General features: G+C 44.5%; 1 protein-coding gene across 2 annotated transcripts in view; it reads right to left on the reverse strand.

Moving 5' to 3' along the window:
* The window catches only part of RASA3 (RAS p21 protein activator 3), an 886,845-nt gene that overhangs the window by 248,450 nt on the left and 616,876 nt on the right, over positions 1-21,519 (reverse strand). For both annotated transcript variants that reach the window (XM_085622738.1, XM_085622739.1), the window contains exons 11-12: positions 10,858-11,006; positions 3,753-3,867 (exon numbers count right to left, since the gene is read on the reverse strand). In XM_085622738.1, coding sequence (XP_085478864.1) covers positions 3,753-3,867; positions 10,858-11,006 — 264 coding nt within the window. The remainder of the gene's footprint in view (positions 1-3,752; positions 3,868-10,857; positions 11,007-21,519) is intronic.

A 21,519-nucleotide genomic window follows, 5' to 3' on the forward strand; every position in this document is an offset into this window, starting at 1 on the left:
GGGCAGGTTTACAAAGAACTGACGCATCTGCCTAGATGCATCAGTTTCCTTGCGCCAGTGCCAAATGTCCTTGCGCCACCATGGATGCGCTGTATTTACAATACAATGCTCCATGGCACAAGGATTAACAGATGCGTCAGAAATGTTGACGCATCTGTGGCCACAAAAGTGACGCATTGCTGGAGTTGCTCATGAAAGTGACGCAGCTCCAGCAATGTGCCACAACAGAAAGGTGAGTCCCATACAAAAAGCCCTGCGTCATTCCTTACGCCTGGTCTGAGCAGGCGTAGGGATTTTGATGCAGTGAAGGCATAGAGGGATGTAGTGAGATGTTGTAAATTTCACTGCGTCAGTTCTACATGGCTTTTTTGCGTGGGAATGCCTAGCCTGTATACATTATACCTGGCGCATGTTTAATATGACGCAGGGCTTTACAACGTGACGCATCTCCCTAGATACGTCACGTAGTAAATTGGCTGCATTGTTTGCGCCGCCGTTGTGTCAAAAACAGTGACGCAATGGCAGTGCAAGGAGGTGCACAGGCTTGTAAATCTGCCCCTTAGTTTGCAGCGCACAAACAGGTATGCACCAGATATTTACTACGCCCTATTTCCAAAAATGTAGAGAGGGAGGGTCTTTGTCTACTAGCCCTTAGTACGTGCTATTGGGAGTAGTGGAAAAAGTAGGGTTAAACATTTACTGCAAGGATATGCTTTCTCCCTTTCCCGCCAAAACATAGCATCAGGATTCAGTGTGTCAAGTGTTGTAGTAATAAGTGTGTAGAATGTCGGAAACTGTGCCTAGATATCAGCTAGTGTTTTTTTAGGCTTTTTGGCATGCTTAATGCATTTTCTCTATCAAGTCCTTGAACTGCTTCGGGTCATAGCACCGTACGTGCGTTTTTAACTTTCACTCCCCGCGGGGCAGACGCCATGTGCAGCACGCGATGGGACTTTTAAGACTGTTGACATTGGCGCACTGGGACACAGACTTATTTGAAACTAATTTGAGGATTTTAAGCAGAGGTGGAAGCCGTTAACAGTAGACACCAGGATGAGCAGCACCTGAACAAGGGCTTAAAAGATGAACAAATTATTAATTTGCATGGCAAAGTGCCTTTATCAGCCACTTGTCTCTGACAATATCCTTGACCCGAATGGCTCCTAATTTCAACAGGAAAGGGGGTCTGAGGCACAAGGGGCCCGGGAGAGGGAGAAAACTGAGTAAGGGTGTACAGTGGCCTGCCCAGGATCACACAAGTTGGTTAAATTGGAAGGTCGGGAGATTACAACGAAATGTTCCTCACTTTACACTTGACAAAATGATCAAATATGCACTCTCTTGATTAATGAAGTGTCATTTTTTTGGTCAGTGTTTGGGTAACAAAGCATTCTGGAATCTATTGGTATAGCTGACATTTTTTTTTCTAGCAAATAAACAGGCACTCCCTACCAAATGCCAGTCGAACGGATGGCACGATCAAATTACTGCATACACAGAAGAGCTGGCACCACTGACCGACGTTAAAGCTTCCAGTGGTATTAAGTTTTCAGCAAGTCATTCGCAAAACATTTAATGGAGACACGAGAACGGTTTCTATCAAACCACATCAGGATGTTTACTCAGGCCAATATCAAGACGATCCTTTAAAGGGTATTTTTGGGGAAAATGTGGTTTCCTGAAAAAAATAGCCGGGATGGGTGACATAAAGAATGAGTCACTGTGAAAGGAAATCTGCGGGTTCTCTTTATTGTTACTCAACGTATGGCCAGGAAACATGACTGTCAAACTGTGTGGAGAAGATAACCAAAAATAAACGTGGCAGCTCAGGCCACAAAGGTTTTGAAACATCCCCTCCCTTCATTGCCCAAACATGTTGAAGCGTCTTAATTCCACACCGAGGAACTAGTTTGCACGTTCATAAAGAAAGAGAGACGCTCAACCCGGAACCGACATGTGCGTCATTTAATGGGCTCCATGGTATGTTTTCCCGCCATTTTCTAAGCCGATTCTTTTGTCCACCAGTGAGCCTCAATGATGTTATCTTTCTTAAAAATACGTGTCGATAGATCTGAAAGCTATATCATTCATAATAAAGGCAGGGGCCAAAAGTGTTTCTAAGGAGACCACCTCTGATGCCTCTGAAAGACAAAGTTCTCCAATACGAAGGCTACCTAGTCTTGATTCCACCTCACCCCTCTTTTTTCCCCTGCACTTCCTAATACATCTTAGTCTTGCAACTTCTTTCCATCCCTGATGTCTCCTTTTGTCTCTGTTTTTCTATCTGTCACTTTCTCCTACTTTCTCTCTTTCCCGCCTTTCTCTCTCTTGCTCTGGGTCAAATAGCGATGATGAAAAGTAAGTCCTGTTCCCAAAAAGGAGCGCCAGCGCTCAGCAGCTGCACAGATTCAGCACCGATATTGATCATTGCAGGAATGGTAATACTAGTGACAACAGCTAAGCTTTTTGGCAATGGAAACTAGCTGGAGAATCAAATAATGATGTCATCAGTGTGTGACCAACAAATCTTGCACACAGCCTAAAGTCCCATAAACTATATCCAGGCACTATGTAAAAATGTCTTGAAATTTAAAGGTGAAGGAGATAGGCTGAACAGATATACTATTATTTTGATGCTAGAGCCACTTTCCCATATCCACCAGGTGACGTGGTATCACAGTTTTTCACCATCTGTCCTGGAAAATGTCAGCATATTTAGCACAAGTCCTGGCTTTCAAAGAGAGTCAGTGGACTGAACAACCGGGGAGGCAAGTTTCCGTGCAGGGCTAGTTAGCAGGCCTTATTCGGTGATGACTGGTGTAAAAGTTGCATTTACTTTCCCTTAGTTATTCTTTTTTGTGTTTTCTATGTTGGTGAGCGGTGCCAGTGAAATCGTTCAGTGCCCCACTGTTGATGCATAATTGTAGTCTTACTTCTATGTTTGTGGAATGTCCTGTTTTTTGGTGTTCAAAATCTGCATAGTAAAAGAACATCAGCAGGACTTGGGCAGGGCTTCAGATTAGGACACCAACACACAGCACAAGAACGCAGGACACGCAGCGCCACTGTTATACCGCCTTCCCTTACAAAGGATCTACAGTACAGCAGTTATGGAAGGAAGCTGGCATTGACTAATATTACTATAGATGAGAAAATTTAGCTGAATGCTACTGGATTGTTGCACACTCAAACCCTTGCCAATAAGTGCACGATTACCTAGTAATCACCAGTCAATTAAATATCCAGGAATTTTCTTCTCATTTTCAAACTCATACACACATGTCCATTCTGCTCCTACTGCAACAACAACTGGTCCTGCCCGTCAGAACTCAAACTTTCTTGATCCATCCTGTGCCCACCCACTCCTAACCAGGAAGCACTCTGAAACAAGGAAGTTTACTGAGCAGCTCTAAACGACCATTTTCCTAGGTCTGATCACTTACGTTTAGCGCTGACATTTCCAGGACAGTGGACACTGAGAGAACTCTATGACCTGATCTTCATTGTAAACCATCAAGCAGGGCTGAATAAATTGAGTTTATGGCTTAAGGCAGCGCGTCCTTCGAAAGTTCAGATTGAATGTGCTTGTGTCTATAATGCAATTCGACGTTTAGTGGTTTTGGGTGAGTCAGCACCCTTGGGCATTGAGTAAGTGAAGAGAACCTTGTAAACAAGGATTCATCCAGTTACCACAAGCCACCTCGGGCTAAAGAGCACAGTAACTAAAACAAAAGATCAGGAGCCGTGGCTACCTCGTCAATGATGGGCTTCAGCGTGACTTGGAGGTAATGCATCCCTGCCAATTTCATGGTCTCATCAATGCACTTGGAGGTTAATGAGTTCCCTCTGAATATGGTGTTTGGATCTCTGAAAGAGAAAAAAAGGAGATGTTTCTTGAAATAAAGGCTGTTAAGATGCATGAAAGACAGCTTTTTGCCTTCTCTTGGGTCCTCCTCTTAGGTTCTCCACTTAAGGACCGCATAACAAATCACACAGAGTTACCATGTGGTAAAAAAGCCCAGGGTAAACCCATTACTGCAATTTTATTGCACCATTCCAGGTAAATGAGGACAGAATGTAGAATGTAGAATAACATGCGGATGAGGTTTTACCAATCACAAAAACCATGGATTCTTTGCATCAGCAACTTCTTTCTCCATGCAAACGTGTGTTTGTGAGTGCAGTCATATGGCACATTCTCAAATCTCAGCACTGGGTGCACAAAGAATTTGTGCCTGATCGTTTCAACGCCCACAAGCTTGCAATAGATACTTTTTGGAGCCCAGTGAAGTGTAAGCATTCCCAATATTGTACTGTACTGTAATCACATGCCACAGCACATACTACCCCTGATTAGGGGTTGAAGCACTTTGTGGACAGTAGAACACTTCTCTAGAACTCAAGGTTAGTGGTTAATCGACTGGTTATTGATATTGCTGGTTATTGGGATTAGTCTTGTGCTCTCATGGAAACCATTCTACACATTTCCTCAAGCTTGTGTGAGTGGTTAAGTTATTAGGAATTAGATGACACCAACAATGGATTAGTGGGATGCAGATGTTGGTGAAGCTACAGGAGATAAAGTATTGTTAGTTTGCAGGGATATGGTTTCAAAGAAGACGCTTTGATCTATAAAGTGAGGTGTGGGATATTTATAGAAATACGGTAACAGAGAATAAGGCAGACAGATAGTCAAGCAACTTAGAGTAGGCTGTTCACAAAGAGAGGACGCATTCAGAGGAAGGAAAGTAAGAAGAGGGTCATTCGACATAAAGGAGCTGGAAACAATCAACATTTTGAAGTCAAGGGCTAGTTTTCATGCAGAGTTTTAGGAGTATAGTGGCAGGAGGCTTTTCTGAGGATATAAATTGCAGAATACGGTGTTGATTTTGTGTGACGTGCACAAGATCTTGGAACCTACACAGTGGCTATCCCTGGGCCCTGTGACCATTAACAATCTTACTTTTGCAGCTGGGCATTACTCTTATGTAGTGGCACATGAAATGCTACACGTTGTGGCTGTGCATATGTAGAGACAAGAAGCCTTTTCGGCAGTCCTGGGGAAAGAAATATCAAACATGGGACCACTTCCACTTACCTTTTCCCAACTGCATAGTACAAACAGGTTTTTGGAAGTAGAAATAGACGCAATGTTCAATTCACAGAGCAACTATACTGCCCAACCCCCTGAAAGGATACTTCATCAGCACCTTAGATGAGCAATAAGGTGGCCCATCAACTAAAAAAAGCCATCCATGCTCCCCTTCTCTTCCTAGTGGAATCAATTTCCTTCACTTTCACATACGAACCCTTTGCCATTTGGGTTCTAGACCACCAATTCCCCGATTCTCTCCCTCAGATTTGCCTTGCTTAGGATATATAAAGGCCAACAACATTATGACTATAGTATTGGGTCTTATTTTAGGCATTGAATCCACTGACTCTATTTTCTCCAAGTTTTTAAGTGCTTGCCCCCTTTCCATACCCTCATAATTGTGTCAGTATATAATGAAAGCTGTGCAAGGTGCAGAGTTTCAAATACGCTAGAAAATAATACAAAAGCCTGCAAGAAAAAGGTACACTGAATTCAAGGTAGTCCTGAAAACCTTTACACGTTATTTAAACGCATATTTACTTTTTAGTTAAAGGACGTCAATAAAAGTCAGAAAAAATCAAGACACATGGGGATGCTGGCAACACGGATTTCCAAAAAGAATATATGCAATGTGCCTTTAAGCTACCATGCTGAGCCGCCCCCCCCCCCCCCATGCATGAGGATAGGTGATGCAAACTTAGGGGCTTGTGGATCTTTGGCAGTTGAGTAACAAGATATTTTGTTGCTTGTGGGGAACCTGCACTGGTAGTTGAAGAATTCAGAGGGAATTCTCATGAGCGAGAATTAGGAGTACAAGTACATACTTTTTCCTTCTCCGTCATTCTACCTTCACTCACACTGATGAACGTTAACCAAAATGAAATAGTAAGCTCATCTCATCAGCAGAAGAAGTAAACAATCAATGTAGTGGAGTGGGCAGTTATACGCCAATTAGCCAAATCCACCTTCGTAGAGAAAAAATAGCCACTTGTGCATCTATCTCTTCTGGAGTAAGAGTCTAGAGAGTAGTGCCTTGAAAATGTGTGATGAGAGCATCATGTGGATACTCTCTCAATGTTAGCAGTAGTGCAATTCCTAGGAAGGGCTATAGTAACAGATTTTACTCTTGAACAATGATCCCTAAATCTTACTGAAATGTTTTTTGTTTAGCTTATGATAGCAACCTTAAGGTAGTATAACAGAGTATGCAATTCAGGCTATGTGCTGATTAAAATTTGCGATTTCTGTTGCCGTAACTGATAAACAACTGTTTATATACCTTACCCATATTTTTATATAAATAATACTGGTGACCCCTTTTCACATTAAGGGTGTGTAGAGAGTTCGAGAGCAAGGGTTCGGAAAAATATTGGATGTAGATGTAGTTTGAGCTGTACAGAAATCTTGAACTACTTTATGGAGAAAGGTTGGCTACAGACTTCAATCAATTTTGCTCATTATCGAATGTCAAATAAGGCTTGTCAGAGCACAGGCCCTGGATCTTGCTTACCTTGTATGGACATAATCAACACAAGAAAAGCTACTTTTGATAAGGATTTTGCACTAAATGTACTAAAATATGGCAGAAGAATATCCTTATTGCATATCATGGAGACAAAAGATCATTCCACACACACCAGGTGCAGAATCTTTGCAACTTTTAAATATAAGTGATGAGCAGGAGAAATATATGTTGGCTTCTTTTAAGATTTTCATATAGTCTGATGGCAATTTGTATTATTGTAGGTATTCAAGAGTCAAGTTCGCAAGTTGAGAGATTGTAAATTGTGGTTCAGAAAAAGGACTTGTGCCTGGGCAACAGGTCTGGCATCCCTGGCATCTTGTCTAGTTGCTCAGATAATTTAATCAAATCCACGAAGAACGACTGCAGTCACCATTCCTGGGCAATCAAGATTATTCAGATCTTGAACGATTTTACCCAGATGGCCACTAGAGGAATAAGGGGCATCACTGGCAAGGCACAGAGAAATGCCTATGAAAATCATATCAGAATGTCCCACAATAAACTCTTGCATCTTCCTAGAGTTATCTTTGTAACTGGAGAGGAAGTGTCAGAGACCTTTCCTCCTACATTGTCTGGTTTGTGGCATACGCTATCATCAGGCTCAAGATAATGAAGCCTGAAAGTGCCTCCTTTTTGAGAGTAAATGACCAAATCAGGTGTCTGATTCAATATAAGGCTCCCTGAGACTTGTTCATGTGATGCACTTTTTGAGTAAGTGTAGGGGTTAGTACATTTAACTGTGCATGCATCAAAATATCTCCTTTGTTTATTTTACAGAGTGTGGGATCTATAGCATTAATGGCCTTGTGAGGGCCCAAAGTCAGTGCATTTAGAATATAACTGATGATTAAGTTAGGGAACATGGAACAGAATGTTCAGGTATGTCTACTGGTCATATTTTAGATGTTTCCCATGTAGGAAGTCTTCTCAGAGTCTCGTGGCTCATTGGAGCTTCAGATGAAGGTGTTCTTGGCTATGGAGCTCTGTAGAAAAGGACTGATGCTGGTGTGTTTCCTCGTATTTACTTTTTAGGTGGCATCTGAGTGCATTTGCTCTTAGGATCTTAGAAGACTCAGTGATAATTACTATTTAGAGGTGTCATTCAGGAATAGGGTTCGAAACTCCTCTTCTTCTACCAGCAGCTTTCAGGCACAAATCAAATATTGGCACCGCTTCTCAAATCCATGATAGACAGAGTGGGATAACCAGCTCAACAGTAAAATCGTCAATTGCATATCCCTCACAGTTATGTAATCTCTGACCATATTGAGGAACATGCATTCCTGGATGCTACTCAGTATGGCTTCAGGAAGCATCATAGTACAGAGCTGGCACTGATCTCGGCATCTGAACAGATCAGGCAGACAGTCGACGCGGGGGCAATGCAGCACTGGTGCTGCTTGACCTCTCGGCTGCATTCAATTCCATCAACCATAAAAAAATTCTGGAATGCCTTGACGGGATAGGCATAAAAGTAAAAGCTTTGCCTTACTTGGGTCATTTCTGTCTGATCGAGAACAGTCCGTTGCTCTCACTGAGTTCAAATTGCCCGATTTTAAACTACCTTGTGAGGTACCCCAGGGCTTGTCATTGAGCCCTAGCCTTTTCAATATTTACGTTGCCTCTTTGGCTCAGTTGATTCGATCTTTGGGTTTCTCAGCAATTTCTTATGCCGACGATACCCAAATTATTGTATCCTTGACAAGCACCTCTTCTGATACAGCCTCACCGTTTCATGCGTGTCTTCTTCAAGTCGGACAGTGGATGGCTACTAACTGTTTAAAACTAAACTCCAATAAAACAGAGGTCCTACTTTTTTGGTGGCAACACCACATTTTTGGTGTCCAGCCTTCTTGCCACCGGAACTGGGTTCTCTGCCCACCCCAACAAATAAAGTGAAAAACATAGGAGTCCCCTTTGATTCCAAGCTTCCGTTTGAAGGGCACGTGAATAATGTCACCTCTGCTTCCTTATATACATTAAAACCGCTCAGAAAATTATTTCCGTTTATACCTGATAATCTTCGCAAACTTGTCATCTCAGCCCTGCTCCTGTCCAGAGCCGATTATTGTAACGGTCTCTTTATTAATCTAAGGTCAAAATGTATAAAAACAATTACGGATTGTACAAAATGCTGCAGTGCGTATTTTGCTGGACATTCCCAAGCATTAATCCGCTGCTGCAGAATTAAGACAAATACACTGGCTCTCAGTAAAAAGACGCATTGAGTTTAATGCCCACTGCATAGTGTTCAAAGCAGTACATGATATAGGACCCATCTTTTTTATACAGAATTTTCAACGATATGTTCCCACCCGACAGCTACGTTCTGCCCATGCTCACAATTTGGTGATCCCCAGGTTCAGGAATACTACCTGGGGAGGCGGAAGCTTTCTGGTGGGTACTACCAGACTTTGGAACGCTCTTCCCTTAGCCTTAAAAAGTGAAACTCAACTGTTAGCTTTTAGGAAAGCCTTAAAAACCTGGCTGTTTAATTCTTGATCTATCTAGTCAAACTTCATGGCAGAGTGCTCGATGAGCTAGCGCCTAGACACCTTCGGGTAATTGTTTGCGCTTTATAAATCCTTTTTTCATTTGAATATATGTCTTTACATTGCGGATTTCACTCCGCAGTGCAAACACAATGCGGTCGTTACAACGATTGCGTTGTCACAACACACTACCTTTACAACGCAAGTCGTTACAAGGACTTGCGCTAGATGGCGCGCTGGACTTAGGAATAGTATGATTTACTATTCCAGCTCCAGTGTGTGAAACACTAGGGAAAGTGTTGGAATAGTAAATCATACTATTCCTTATCCCAGAGCGCCATCTAGGGCAAGTCAGTGTAACGACTTGCATTGTAAAGGTAGTGCGTTGTGACAACGCGGTCGTTGTAACGACCGCGTTGTGATTGCATCGTGGAGTAAAATCCACGATGTAAACGTTGTTTCCCTTTTCATTTCATTTTTCATTTAATTTCATGTCAGTAAATATCATAATTGTCTTCAAAGAAACTGTTCAGATTGGTTTGGCTTCTTTGGCTTCAATGTTCTGTCTCGCGAGATTGAATTGGTAAAAGTGGGAATTACAGCACCATTGTTCTTCTTGCCTCTTTAGAGAACCTGTTAAAGGAGGGGTCAAAAGTGGTCTAAGCTAGGGATCAGCTCAAGGCTTAAGCAGTCATGGATTTTTCTAGTTGGAGTGTTCCGCCTGTTGAAGATTCTGGAACGTTCTTTAAAATTGAGGTGAAACTACATGGCCCCTGTACTATTGTGGAGGAAATTCACATTTTCCGTATGGTTACATTTGATTTTTTAACAATTTCTAAACTCTATTTTTAGCTGGTGTTAGGACTCTGTGCCTGTAACACTGCTCTTCAGTGCCACAGTCAAGGGCACTGGCCATAAAAAAATTGTACTGGTCAAAGTGATTTCACTCAATGGGCCTGTTTAACTTTCCTATAAGGCTATGGTAGATAGTGCAGTAATCGCACCAGTGGCATGGAAGTTTGATGTCATATGTGGGCTGCAGTATGTAAATACACCAACCCCATATATGACTGAACGATATGCCTGCTAGGAACACCACTGTGCTCTGGGGGGCTACATTGTAAATATGCTGCAGTAACACATAGCAAGGAAAAGTTCCCAAGCCATGAAGGAAAATCTATTTTATATGTTAGTAAGTCACCCCCTTAAGTGTGCCTTGTAAGCCCACTGGCCAGGGCACCTAATACACAAAAAATTGCACACTATATATGTGAAATGGTTTTATTGAGTTGTGTTCTTTACTTTAAAATTACTCAAAATGGTTGGTACTGCTGGGAGAACAAGCAGAGGTTGAGCAGATTTGTTCTGAGTCTTGTGTTGAGACATCACTGGGGTGTGTTTTTTTACGTTGGTAAGAGTACCCCATTTCCAAATTAATAACCCTCTGTCTGACAATCCTTGACTACCCTTCTGAACACTGTGGTTCTCGGGAAGGTACAGAATACCCAGAGTGAAAGAATATTTTTCTGATCTCTCCTCACAACAGCAGCACATCTCAGCAGCACAGAAACACAGAAAAGTATAATTCACAGAGCCACAGGAAATCTTAGCTAAAAGAACGCCTCTGCGAACTCACCCCAAAATAAAATACAATTACGTATTTAAAAAAAAACGTTAAATATACATGACTCCTCGGACTACAAAGGTTAAAAAAAAGTTAAATGCAAAACATGTCAGGTACTTACTGAGTTCTGTTTACTTCAGCATTAGCGATGGCACTGATGAAAGGTACAATTTTGCCATAGTGCAAAAATAGCCGAACAAGAGGAATGGCGGCTTCCTGTTTTTCCCTGCAGACTTCACCCAGCACATGTGCAGCAGATGCTGAAACAGGCTAAACAATGGATGGTGGGGAGGAAATAGGAAAGCGAGGATGAAGGGAAGAGGGAGAAAAGAGGAGGGGTGAGAAAAAGAAAATGTTACAATCCCGTTCATTTACTGTGTACCCACAACACACCACTGCTATGAAGGATCTCAGTGCAAAATGTACAACCTGTATTTAAACCTGCATATCAACATGTGTGCAGATTTTCTCATGAAGAACAGTGCGCTTGTAAAGAATGACTTCGTCAAGATGGGTCTCTCTGCCAAGATGTGGTGAGGCTTAGGGCCTGATCTACAAATTAATTTAGAAGGCAAACCCTAAATTATGGGGTTTGCTACCAGCTAAATTACTTTTTCTGATGTAAACTAACCCACAAACTTTTCAGAATTACACAATTGGTTTAGGAACCCATACCCAATCGCGATTTGAATGGGGTGAGTAAATGGCATTCCTTCCACAAGTCGGAACAATATCTATCAATGGATTGCGACTGTAGTTCTGGTTGCAAACCATTGATCTGTTACCCACTCCAAAGTTAAGGTGGTAACTGATTTGAAAAGAGGACGGGGTTCCCTTTGGGCCCCTTTCCCTCTGGGAATCAGCAAGGCAGCGTCAAAGGGACTAGGGAGTGGTCCTGGGATCGCTGGGTGCTCCCACTTAAGTTTTCCAAAACAGAAACGTATTTTTCTTTTTAAAACAGCCCCGGATTCTTCAAGCAACTCAGGCAGTTTTTAAAACCGTTTTCCTTTTTTGAAAGAAATGATCGCGTGGATGGTGATCTGCTGTCCCTTGCAGGCCACCATCCCTGTGGGTGTCGGCAATTAGGCAGGTCATTCTGTGAGTCCCTGCAGTTTTGTGAGCTACGCGCAGGTTAGTTCACAAAGTCTGCATTGGAAAAAACTCGGTGTACAGTTTGCAAACACCTTTTGGAAATGTCATCTTTGTACGTCAGGCTGTTAATTCTTTAAAGCTTCACTGGGCATATGTGCAGGGTGTTGCCTTACACAGCAACAACAAAAGAGTAATAGATTGAAACAAAAGCATGAGAAATTACCTTGTTGCTATAGAATGGACAATTTTTTTTTGACAATTTTATTAATAAACTGCATGATTACTTAAAATCTTTACAGTATAAGATTAAAAAAAAAAAGAAAAAAGATTTATGAACGTCCAGACTCACCCCCTCACAAGTCCCATCCACACATAAAAGTGAAAGTCACTTTGGGTTAAATATTAGCATATTAGTCCTGATTAGCTGTCCAGAGCAGAGTTCTTTTAAAAGGAGTGATGTATAGGTTGTACCAGTATTTCCCAACTGATAAGGGGAGGCACATGAAAGTTCGGTAAAGTCAATTCATGTACCAAGGGCTGTTGACGAAAGATGGATTCTTCGTGGGTCTTTAAACCAGCCCAGATTAGATAACTGGGGCGAAAGGCTTCCAGTTACTTTGCAGACAATGCCGTTGAGTGGGAGTCGAGTGCCATTTTTACCTGGTGTATAAATTTCGCAACTCTGGCTATCAGACAGGTCGTGGAGACTGAGAGGCACCAGTCCGAAGCCTCTCTGCAAGTTCTGTAGTCCGTATTCCATAAAATCGGAAGCAGCAAGCGATGGCGGTCATTGGCCAGCTTTGTGCAGCAGCACAGCAAGTGTAGCCAGGATTCCCTGCGGTAATTGCATAGACGACAGGCCAGGGTGCCATCCGTACGGGCCCATTTGGGGTTGAAGTCCATGATCCTGAGGGCCAAAAGTCGAAAATACAAAATTTTCTTTCTCGCGCAAGTGGATACTGGATCTTGCAAGTAAGGTTGGGGTTTACCTGGAATATATGATTTGTCCAGGGCCTGAGTTAGTGGATTTTGCCGAAGAGATGCAAGGTCAAGTCCAAAGGAGATGATCCGGACTTGGCGCTTAACTGCTTGGGCCCAGGCTGAGAAAGGAATTTCATGCAGGGGCAAACTCCTTCTTTCGATTTTCAATGCTGCAATAGCTTGTCCTACCTTTGAATACCAGGGGGAGCCCACCTCATCAAAGATTGATTTTAGGGAGTGCTTTAGCGAATGTTCTGGTGCTTTCAATACTCTAATATAGAGTTTTAAAAGGTCCCCCAGTAATACCAGCTCAGGTCGCTTAAGGCCTATTTCTAGCCTTAATCTAGTGTTCCTTGCGTATCTAGGGGCCTGTAGCACCATCTTATAGGCTTTCGCTTGGGCAGCGTTTACCACTTTGTCAAATGCACCAGGGTAGGCTATATGCCCATATGAAATGGCAGGGATCAGTTTTGCCCGGAGCACTGTCAACATTGGTTCTGCTGAGGGACTGTCCAAGCGGTGGCATAAGCGTCTTAACGACAGAATGGTTTTGTTAATTTTGGGTTTAAGCTCCTTCAGATGTTTGACTGCAGAGGCACTCTCAGAGACCCAGGTGCCCAGATAGTTGTAGAATGGGGCAGTGACGATACGGTGCTCCCCCAGAGACCATGAAGCTTCTTTTTTGAGGGGGTATTTGCCAAAAATGACGATTTTGGTCTTGCTCACGTTGATCCGTAAGTCATTTGACTTATTGTATAGGGCCAAACTGCTTAAGGCTCTTTGGAGCCCCACCCTAGTGTGGTCCATGATCACCGTGTCGTCTGCATACTGGAGTGTTCCCAAGACGAGCCTCCCCAGTTTTGGAGGTGCTAAGTTGGCATCTTTCAGAGCTGTCCCCATGTCCGCAGTATACAAGTTGAAAAGCATGGGGGCCAAGACGCACCCCTGCTTGAGGCCCGAGTTGGTTTCAATTCTTTCAGTTGTTATTGTGGGGCTTAGCTTCACCTTGACCCAGGTGCCCTCATAGAGCGCTTTTATAGCTTTTAGCAGAGCCTGTGGTAGCCCCCACGAGTCAAGTTTTGCCCAGAGCCGACCCCTGTTCACTCGGTCAAAGGCTGTGGAGTAGTCTATGAAACAGCAGAACAGGGGCGGTTTGTTCCTCGTATTGGCCTTCTTCGCGAGGTAGGAGAGGGCTAAGATGTTGTCAAGAGTGGAGCTATGGGCCCTAAAGCCGGTCTGTGTGGGCGGAAGAATGCCGTTCTTGTCCACCCAATCCTCCAGATCCCTGAGAAGAAGGCGGGCGTAAATCTTTGCTTCTATGTCGAGGAGAGCTATAAGCCTATAATTGGCCGGGTTCGTGTGGTCCCCCTTTTTATGGATGGGGAATAGAATAGAACCTTTCCAAGAGGATGGCAACATTGCCGTGGCAAAAGAATGGTTAAATAAAGGGGTGAGTCTGGATGCAAAAAAGGCTGAGGCGGTTTTCAGAACCTGGGCCGGAATCCCATTTGGGCCTGGAGCGCCATCAGTTCTTATGGCCTTGATGCACTTTAGTACCTCCATTTCTGTGAATGATCCGGTGCAGGTCGAGTTTACGCCTTCTGACGTAGCTCTTTCGGATTCGATAATTTCCGCCGCCACCTTGGACCACGCACGGCTTCCTGCAGTGGCCTGATTTGACTCGCAGGTATACAGCCCCTTGGCATACTGTTCCCACACTTTCCCTGCAACACTATTTTCCTTTTGCTCTCCTCTGGGGGTCAGACTGTTAATGAAACGCCAAAGCTTGCTATTGTCATTACCTTTAATTAAGGAGAACACAGTCAACCAATTCTGTTCAGTCTGCAGTTTTTTGTGGGCCCAGACTTTCTTTTTATAGTCTGTTCGCAGAGCAGCAATGGAATATCTCCCTGACAAATGAGTGCCTTTCTTTTGTGCCCTGATTGCCTTGTTTAGAGCACGCTTGCACTGTGACAGGCACCACGATGTTACACGGCGAGGATCAGAGTGGAATTGGCGACTTCTTGGATGATGGTTATTGCCCAGACGTTCCAATAAGTCGGAGGTCAGAGTTTCCCAGAGGTGGGTGATGTTCTTAGTTTGAACTGGGTTAGGTTCTTCCTCCCTTCTAGCTACATAGTCTAGCAGGCTATGACTAAGATTGGTTGACCATTTTATTCTTTTAAGCACATTGTGATGTTCCTCCCCCGTGGTAGTTCCAATAACTGCTTGTAATTCTGCTTGTACCCGCGCCAGATTGAATGTGGCGCGGAGGGGCCTGTGATCGCTTTCCTCTCTGTCGTCCACTGTGAAGTTGCAAAGATTGTGGGCAAGCCCTTCATTGATAAAGATGTAGTCTATGGTAGAGACATTTCTAAAGGTCGGAATGGTGGTCCATTCTGGTTGGGTCTTTTTTTGTATTCTATGGGTGGAGTGCAGCTTAAAATTTGCGAGAAATTCAGTCAATGGGACTGACTTCTTGCTTGATGGAGTCTCCGAAGTTAAACCCAAGCCTCTGTGATTGAAGTCGCCCGCGATTATTACGTCTTGGTCCTTCCAACTTATTAAAAGATCTTCCAAAATTGAAATAAGTGATTCCATGGCCTGGAAGGATTGATACTTGATTGGGTTGAAATAACAATTAATTAGTAAAAAGGGGCGAGATTTTCGACCCGATGACAACCCACTGATTAGGATGGCTTGAAGATCAGGAGACCCCAACTTTAATTCAGTTGTGTTAATTTTGCACGCATGACTTACGTAGATAGAGAGGCCCCCTGACGGGCGTCCGAAGATTGTCCTTTTGGTCGCTGGTTTAAAATGTTCGTAAAAGCCACCGATGGCGGTCGTTGCCCTTGCCCAGGTTTCCTGAATACACAGTATGTCCCCCTGTGCGAGGTATTCAGGTGTAGTTATGTCCCTAAAGATGTTGCTCATCCCCGCAATATTCCATGAGATGATGGATAACTCGCGGACTAGGCCCCTAAGTGGTTTTGAACAGGCGTTATTTACATGGCTGTTTATTAGGTTAGGGACACTGTCTCCATGTGGCCTCCAGGTGATCCGATGTCTGGAAATGCCGCTGCACGCTCCGTTGCCCGTCATTTTGCTGGATTTTAATTTTTAGCGGGGTTTTTGCCCGCCCTGATTTCGCCCCTATTTCTGGGCGGGTGTGCCTTATGCCTTTGAGAATGGATGACGGTTCTGGGGTGTCCTGTTGCGGCAACAGGACGTGTGGATATTTCAGTGTACTTGGTGCTGCAACTTCAATGCCCCATTCAGCGAACAGTGTTGCTTCCTTAAGGACAGCCTGTTGGACTTGCTGACTCGCAAGTCCGATTATGGTGGAATCGTCATGAGTGTCTGTCTCCAGTCTCTTGAATGTCACCCACTTGATGTTTTCTGAGGTGATTTGGGCCAGGGAGGCAATATGGCCAAACAGGCGGACAATGTTGGACCTGTTCAAGATGTCAAATGAGCCTTTTGCTGTGTACCTTGGGGTTAACTGCAGCTCATAGGTGGATTGTTTGTTATTTTTTTGTGTGATGGACCACAAACTCACCCCTTCTCCCTGGAGCTTTAGCCTCTGGTAACTGAAATTTAAAGGATTTTTGTGAGTGGGTTCTGGCTGCTGCCCATTGGGCCCCATGCTTGATTGGCCTTCCACACTCGGACATCCTTGCCACTCCCCCTGGTCTGATGCTAAGTTTAGGTGATTTTTGAGTGCAACTCCTGGTTGCTGATTCCCCTGCCCCTCAGTTTGTAGACCTACCACTCTAGACTGTACTGGCTGTGTGCCCTGTTGTAGTTTGGGATTTGTTACAGACTCATGTTTCAGAACCCAACCAGAAGGGCTGGGGGCACTTAATGGAGCGGCGACGGCCACCTGTGAAGGCCTTTGTTGGAGAGGCTCATTGGTTTGACCCTCCATGAGAGGGATTTGTTGACTTTGGGCCTCACCGCGAACAAGAGGTGCGTCACATGACTTGTCCATTTTAGACACCTGCTTGGGTAAGAAAATGGGGAAGAGTGGTTTAGGGATGCGTTTAGTTTCAGTGTCGCCCAGAGTTGATACCACCGAGGGTGTGTTTCTGCTTCTAGCTTTGGACTTCTTAAGTTGTTTTTTGAGTCTTTTTTTGGCTCTTCTTGATAACGGGGCTTTGGCACTTGCTAATGCTCCTTCGACCCTCTCCACCTGAGAGGTAGTAACAGACAGGTCATCACTAACGGACTCGAGATCCGAGACCTCGGGGTCACCATTCCCTTTATTAGCCAAAGTAAAGTTAATGCGGGGCCCTACTAGGGGAACCTTTGAGGCGCTATTGCCCGTTGTACTAAGGGTTGCTGTTTCGGCATGCTCTGTCGTCTGTGGTGGTGGCTTTTGCGCGGCTTGTTCTTGCGTGGTTGTCTCGCCCTGACCCTTGGCTAATGCAAGCATCTCTTTTAAGACTTCAGGTAGACTTGCCCATTTATCAATTAAGACGTCACAGGAATTGGTGCTGGCGGCATGAGCTTGTTGGACATTAAGTTGAACTTCCAGCTTTGCCAGCTTATCATCTTGGCACACCAAATGCTGGGCTATCGACTGCAAAAGTTCGATTTGGAGTTCCATCTTTGCGGACTGCCATAGCAGTGCCCTGGCCATTGTGTCCTGGACTTCTCTTATTGCTGACAAGTTAAGGTCTTTAGAGGTGGGTTCATCAATTGGGTCGGTTAAGTCTTGGTGTGAGTTAAACTCAGCGGACTCCAACCCTCCGTTTGTGCAGTTCTCGGGGCCTTAGCTCTTCCTATATTAATAGGGGTAGTTTCAAGTGTTCGTTCAATGGTCTGTTCCAATTTTAATAAAAACGAAGTTGTTGGAACCTCCGTACCTTGGGGGATTGGCCTCTGTATTTCCCTAGGTGTCACAATTGCATTCAGACCCTTGCCTGTGCCTGTGCACTTTGGGGAGGAGGATGCGACAGCCTCGCTTGTCCTCCCAGTATCTGAATCCACGTTTGCCCCCAGATTTGGCCTATCGTGAATGTCGGCAATGACCCTAATCGGGCTCTTTGTCCTGGCCTCAGGCTGAAAACAAGCATCAAGGCTCCCAGGTGATTCGAAGTTAGCAGACTCGCAGGCGTAAGAATCCCTTAGGTCCAGGTGGATCTTTGGGATCCCCGGTATGGCATTGGTCGCGGGATCTTGTGACGTTTCATCCAAAGGTGAGGGGCAGTTTGAGGCCTGAAAGAATTGAGTGATAAGGCCTTGGGGGAGGGAATTGCCAGAGACCAGATCCTGGGATTTTTGGGTGCTTATGCTTCTGGTTACCCTTCTTTGAGCTAGACTCTCAGGGTTCACTTCCCCCTCATCCTCCGTGCAGGATTTAGTCTTCCTCAGCGTCATCTCTTTTTGCGCCGTTTGCTGGGGCTAGGCTTGTTTGTGCCTGATTGTGCTGGGGGGGAGGGAATACCAGTACTAGTGCTGATGTGGGCCCCTGGGTTGAGCTGTGTTTTTTGTTTTGAGGGCGTGGAGGGGGATGGAGGGGGTTAGCAAGCGGTGCACACGAGGGGGGCTGCAAGCTGGAGACCTAGTCTACCAACCCCTCAGACCGCACCCTCTGGCTCTTACTTAGCGGCGACCTCTAACGGCTGCCACGCTTGCCTCCACCTCTTACCTCTTGTCTCCCGCGTCGGCAGATACACAGATGTACAGGCTGGTCTCAGTGGCTCCTGCGACTCCCACCGCCTCAGGGGAAGCCCTCGCTGCTACTGTTCCTGCTGCTGAGTGTTCCCGCGGCTTCTGGAATGCTCCTGCCGCTGTAGGGGACCTTGCTGCAATCCTCTCCGCTTTCCAGACTGGCCCTGAGCTGACCAAGAGCTCTCGTGGCCCCGGCCGGCTGCCTGCCGAGGGCTCCCGCCGCGACCGGGCCGTTCCCGAATTTTGCCCGCGGCCGCTGCTGCAAAGGCTGCGAGTTCTGGCGGCCACCTGCGGTCGAGCTCCCGCGCTCTGGTCAGCACTGCACACCACAGGGCAGGGAGCAACCAGCCTGTGAGCCGTTTGAATCGGCAGATGGGGACGAGTGACAGGTGTGAAGCCGAGGGCCGGCCGCCCGACCGGCAGCCTGCTTTTCCTTTCCCTTCCCTTGCTCACTGCTCTCTGCGGTGGCTTTCCGCTTCCCTCGGCAGCAGTGCACTCGCCTCGAGGCAATGGCGTTCTGGTGTGCACACAATTCAGCTCTCTGGCTCCCTCTAGTGGTCACTGCTGACCGTTGTTTAGAGTGCTTGAGTCAGAGTTGAGCGCAGGGCATGCACCAGCTTACAGACCTGCTATAGAATGGGATGATGTGAAAAACAAACCAAGCGCCGGTGCTGTATGTGTTTTCACCTCAAATTTACATAGTGGACTGAATTAAACAAGAACACTAGCCACAACTTTGTCGTTGAATTTAATCAAAAAAGTGTTTGCTATTTTATACGATTCTTTGTCTTTAAAATTTGTACTTGACACGACAGCTGCTGCAGCAACTCTGAGGCCAGCCACCGAAAAATTAGAACACGAGTACCTACGCTCCCGCAGAGCAAAACGGACGTCGCGATTGATTCGTTCCTCCGCTACACTACGGAAATTGCTTTTCTGCTCGCGCTCTGCACCGAGATAACGCGCTTGTCGTGTTGGGGCAGCTGTCGTGTCAAGTACAAATTTTAAAGACAAAGAATCGTTCTGGCCCAGATCCTCGGCTCATTACAACATTTTAAACAAGGTTTTTGTTTGAAGAAGCAACATCTTAGAGAATAAGTTGGCTTTCCTCACTGTTAGCCACATGTTGGTCCTGATGAGAATCCCAGCATTCAGTGGGATTCGAAACGCGTAGACCTCTCTCCGCTTTTGGCCAATCTTTGTTTAAAGTAAACAGTGAATTAATTCATGACTATGTCAATTGCGATATACTGATGGCCTGTATATAGATTGTATATAATGTGATTTGAATGTGTTGTTCGTTTGTGATGTATGTTAGGTAGAACAAATTTCTTCTTTTTGTGCACAGGTGTCAAAAATTGTAACAAATGTATTTGTATTGTCATTAGTGTTGTAATGTATTTTGTATTGTAATGAGCGTACTTTATTAACATTAACAAAAAAACAAAAAATGCAGTGTTTATAAAATAGCAAACACTTTTTTGATTAAATTCAACGACAAAGTTGTGGCTAGTGTTCTTGTTTAATTCAGTCCACTATGTAAATTTGAGGTGAAAACACATACAGCACCGGCGCTTGGTTTGTTTTTCATATTAGCTTTGGTTTGGCCGTGCTGTTACTTGAGCCAGAACCCCCCTTGCTTTTTGAGGCTATAGAATGGGAGCACTCAAACAGCAGAGTGGGATTTTGCACCAGAGCTGCATATAAACATTGGTTTATTTGTAAACAAGCATTGGCAATGCCAATAGGTCAGTTTTACGAATGCACTGTCAAGCTAGACCTAAAAATCCATGTACGTTAATGACTGCCTCTTCCTATTTCTGCTGCTGCCAGAGAAAAAATATCACAAATGATCTAAGACACGTCACTAGCATTACAATCGTATGCGTGTGTGTGCCCCTTCAAGTTCAAGCTCAGGCGGCAGGATAAATAACCAAATGGGGATGCAGTGCACGCAACGAAATTCGTTTTATTAATTTATATGTTAACTTACCTGTAAACCTCCATAATCCATAGTTTACTACCCCCCACCCTGCCCCTCCCCCTCCCCACGTCACCGCCCTGCAGTTACTCCTACTACCGACCGCGGCTGACTACATATATCTAATTCACAACACATAATTAAACATCATACCAGAAAATACAACAGCACACCACATAATTAAGCTTCAATACATAACAATCCACAACATAAAATATTCTTCCACATAATTACACTCCATAACACACAATCCCGCTCCACATAATTCCAGTACACTCCAAAAAACATTTTACTATCAACATAATACCACTGCACAATATGCCATATAATTCCACTACACAAATCCACTCCACACCACACAATTCCATGCCACACAATACCACAACTAACAATTCCAATCCAACCCACATAATTACACTCCACTTCACTCTATAACAAATATGTAAGACACATTACATTTACAACACCAATAGCTCTAGCTCTCTTTCTGTTTTTGTAACACCCAAACACACAGATCAGGAGCTTAGCTCCTATGTACTTCTTTTTTTTTTACCAAAAAGGCAAAGCTATCCACACAGTTCCACGACACACAATTCAACTCCACACATTTCCAATCCACAAGACATAATTCATCACCCAATCACATAATTACAATCCATAACACAATCCCACTCCACTTACTTCCAGTACACTCAATACCACATAATTGCTATCCACATAATTCCACAGCACACCAAACCACATAATTGCACTACACAAATCCACTCCACACTACACAATCCCACGTCACACAATTCCACAACTAACTAATCCAATCCAACCCACATAATTCCACTACACACCACATCCATACACTCCATAACACATAAGTGAAGAACATTCCCATTTATAATGCAAATAGCTCTAACTCAAACAAATGTGAGACCAATTGCATTTCCGATGCTTGTTGCACATGCAATGAAAACTACCGCTGCCTCTTCCAATCTGATCCGGCGGACCGAAGTCTCTTTTGAGCAAACTCCAGTCATTGAACAACTTCCTGGAGCCTGG

The sequence above is a fragment of the Triturus cristatus genome, chromosome 8 (assembly GCF_964204655.1).
Source record: "Triturus cristatus chromosome 8, aTriCri1.1, whole genome shotgun sequence".
NCBI classification, from domain to species: Eukaryota; Metazoa; Chordata; class Amphibia; order Caudata; family Salamandridae; genus Triturus; species Triturus cristatus.